General features: G+C 60.3%; 2 protein-coding genes across 2 annotated transcripts in view; both read left to right on the top strand.

Moving 5' to 3' along the window:
• The window catches only part of FOXP4 (forkhead box P4), a 45,917-nt gene extending 43,747 nt beyond the window's left edge, over positions 1-2,170 (top strand). Inside the window, 4 exon segments of the mRNA XM_019470339.1 lie at positions 1,177-1,298; positions 1,426-1,492; positions 1,624-1,790; positions 2,026-2,170. Coding sequence (XP_019325884.1) covers positions 1,177-1,298; positions 1,426-1,492; positions 1,624-1,790; positions 2,026-2,170 — 501 coding nt within the window.
• A 1,017-nt stretch (positions 2,171-3,187) lies between these two features.
• Positions 3,188-3,299, top strand: part of MDFI (MyoD family inhibitor) — a 34,147-nt gene continuing 34,035 nt past the window's right edge. Inside the window, exon 1 of the mRNA XM_009272933.1 lies at positions 3,188-3,272. Within this exon, the coding sequence (XP_009271208.1) occupies positions 3,188-3,272 (85 nt within the window). The remainder of the gene's footprint in view (positions 3,273-3,299) is intronic.

Genomic DNA, 3,299 nt, shown 5'->3' with positions numbered 1-3,299 from the left:
GCGGCCAGAGGGTGGATGGATGGATGGATGGATGGATGGATGGATGGATGGAGGACGAGGGAAGGAGCCCAGCTTTGTTTGGTTTTGTCCTTAAATTAAAAAGAAAACGGGGGGACAGTGCGATTTTGATGAGTTTCCGGGAACTCTTAACACTTTCCAGTGCAGGGGGGGGGGTTCAGTCCTTGTGTCTCCTTTTGCCTTGTTGTGTTGGCCGGCTCCTTTGTTTATACAGCCCCCGTTCGACCTTTTAAATTGCTGTTAATGTTTTAGCGTAACGAATTAGTCTCTCATCACGAATCAGGACTCAAAATAAAAAAAAAAAAAATATAAAAAAACCCTCCAAGGCCAACTTCCTGAAATTGGGGTCATTCTCATTTGCAAGGCAGAGAATCTGAGAACCTTAATGCAAGGAAATTTATTCAAAGGCAGAGCCCCGGCGTGATTAGGCCCTTTGTAATTATAGCTCGGAGAGATTCCACTCCAGCCTCCTGCCTCCCTCATGGATTAGCAAGTGAGTCGGAAAAATACACAGGATTTAATTAGAGGCAAATTAAAATTGGTAATGAAATAGGGGCAGTAGCAAATGGCAGGGAGTTGGAAGGGGAAAAGGGAGCTGGTATCTCTCGGGGCTGCGCTGTCTGCCTACGTGTGTGTCTCTTTATTTTACATTTAGAAATGTAAAGATGGTCGATGTAAAGAAGAAAGGGAGGGAAAGGACCAAAAAGGGAGGGTGGGGGGGAAACAAAAAGAAAGGAAAAGATTAGCTGGCTTTGCCGAGCATCGCCGAGCGAGCTGCAGCGGAGAGGGTGGCTCTGCTCCCGGCTCCTTGCTGGTGTGACTTGTCCCTTGTCCCACGCTGTCCCCATCTTTCTCGGCATCTGGCCAAGGCCCACGAAATGGGGTCGTGTCTTACAAAACGGGGTCGTGGCCCGCGTGCAGCGCAGGGGCTCGGCTCCTAAACCCTCTCAGCGCTGATGGGGTGAGCGAGCATTTGCCGTAGCCCTGGGTGGCTTTGCAGAGCGTTTGGCTGTAGACAAGCCGAGCGTGGCCAGGGCAGCCTGGAGCCGTGGGGACACAGAGGGGCTGGGCGAGGAGGAGGATGGGGAGGAAGAGGAGGGGTCCGGGCGGCGGGGCGAGGGCCGTGCCGCTGAGCTCTCCTGCCCGCTCTGCCCACAGAACGCCGTCCGCCACAACCTGAGCCTGCACAAGTGCTTTGTGCGCGTGGAGAACGTCAAGGGAGCCGTCTGGACTGTTGACGAGCATGAGTACCAAAAGCGAAGGCCACCAAAGATGACAGGGTGGGTCCTCCTCTCCCGCGGGACGCAGCCCGGGAGCCGCGCTCGTGCCCACCTCCACTGCCAACCCCCCCGTCCCCAGGCCGGGAGCGCTCAGCCGTGCATCGTTCTGCTTTCTCTCTTTCTGCAGGAGTCCAACTTTAGTCAAAAACATGATTTCAGGACTCGGTTACGGAGCACTTAATGCAAGTTACCAGGTAAAGACCCAGACCCAGCCCCATCCCTGGCAGGGATACGGGGGCACTAAACCTTCGCCGCTCCGCAGTCTTGTTTTCCATCGCGGTCTCGCATCCTCCGTGCCTTGAATCGCTGCCGCTTTCCGTTGCAGGCTGCGCTGGCGGAGAGCAGCTTCCCGCTGCTGAACAGCCCCACCATGATCAACACCAGCTCCGCCAGCGGCATGCTGCACGTGGGCCATGACGACGTGAGCAGCACCGTGGAGCAGGTCAACAGCAACGGCAGCAACAGCCCACGCCTGTCCCCGCAGCAGTACAGGTCAGGACAGCAAGGGGACGAGGGACGGTGCCGGTGGGTGTTACTGGGCTGCTGGAGGGTTTGGAGCTAAGGGACGGTGGCACTACGGGCACCGGGAGCCGCTCGTTGCCTCCCGTGGCACCTGTCCCCCCAGGCGAGGGGCAGCGTGGGGATGGAGGGGGTTTGGACTGAGAGCTTCGTGGGGTTGTGGCCAGCGGGATCGGCTGCCCGAGGCTGAAGGCTTCCCTCCCCACAGCCATCCAGTGCACGTGAAGGAGGAGCCCGCCGAGGCGGAGGACGACAGCAGACCCGTCTCGCTGATGGCCACCACCAACCAGAATGTGACAATTCCCGACGACAGGGACCTGGAGGAGGAGCTGCCGGTGGAAGACTTGTCCTAAGGACCCCTTCCTCCTCCCCACCAAGGGGCAAACCCTTCCCACCCTCCCGGCCGGAGACCAAGCGATGGCTCCCACCTCCCCAAGGTGACCTTCGGCGTTAACCTGTTTTTTAAAGGCACTTCCACAAAGCAAAAGGGTTTCCTTGGTGCAACAACCTGTTGCTGACGGTGCGTCCCTCACGCTCCCCACTGCCCCGCGCTGCAGCCCCGGTGACTGACTGACCCCTGCCGCGGGGGACATCCCGCGACATGAGAAGCAAAAACCCAAGAGCTGGACTTTTTCTCCCTTCCTCCTTTGGTTAGTGACTGGTGAACGAGGATGGTAGGTTGTTTCTGTTCGAAATGGTCCCTCCTTCCTTCCCCGTGCACGGTGGGCACAGGGAGGGCACCTCTGTCCCCTCTTCCCCTGCGGTGCTCTGCCACCCGGCGATGCTCGAGCCTCCGCCAGCGACTGCCCCAGGGAGGGAAGGCGATGGCAGGAACCTGCTGTCATCTCTCCGTCCCCCGGTGGGTTTTGCACTAGGAGGGACCGTGGACCCTGCCCACGTGCTGCCTCCACCCAGCTTTGGGGGAAAAAACAGCAGAAACAGGGGCCGAGTCCTCTGCCATGGTCTGGATGTCGGGCTTGCACCGTTGTCTCATGGCTGGGGAAGGACAAGGACCGGCACGTCGGTGGGACTGTCCCCCCTTTGCCTTGTCACCTCCAGCAGGTTGCTAAACTGCCTGGCGAGCAGAGTGACCGTGCCGGGTTGGCCGCCCTCCCCGAGCCCCCCGGTCCCCGCTGGTGGGGGGGCTGGTGGCACCCAGCAGTGATGACCATCCCCAGCCGACCACCAGCGCCAGGCAGCGAGGACACGGCTCCCTGCTTCCTTCTCGATGTCGGCCGCAGCGGGTGACACCTCTCCCAGCCCATGCGGGGATGGCCAGTGGCCCGACTTCGACTTCAGGGAAAGGCTCCCGACCCCCTGCGCGCCCGGTTCCTCCTCCGAAGCCGGGGCAGGGTCTCCGAGGACGGGCAATGGCGCGGGGAGGCAGCATCCACCGCCGCCGAGCCTCCTCCTGGGGGGCACCCACAGAGGAGCTGGCACGGGCAGAGCCCAGCGGTGAGCCGCTGCTTGGCCATCCTGCCA

Source organism: Aptenodytes forsteri, unplaced genomic scaffold (assembly GCF_000699145.1).
Source record: "Aptenodytes forsteri isolate BGI_AS27 unplaced genomic scaffold, ASM69914v1 Scaffold142, whole genome shotgun sequence".
NCBI classification, from domain to species: Eukaryota; Metazoa; Chordata; class Aves; order Sphenisciformes; family Spheniscidae; genus Aptenodytes; species Aptenodytes forsteri.
The sequence above is the reverse complement of the archived record's forward strand: the minus strand, read 5'-3'. Positions and strand labels throughout refer to the sequence as shown.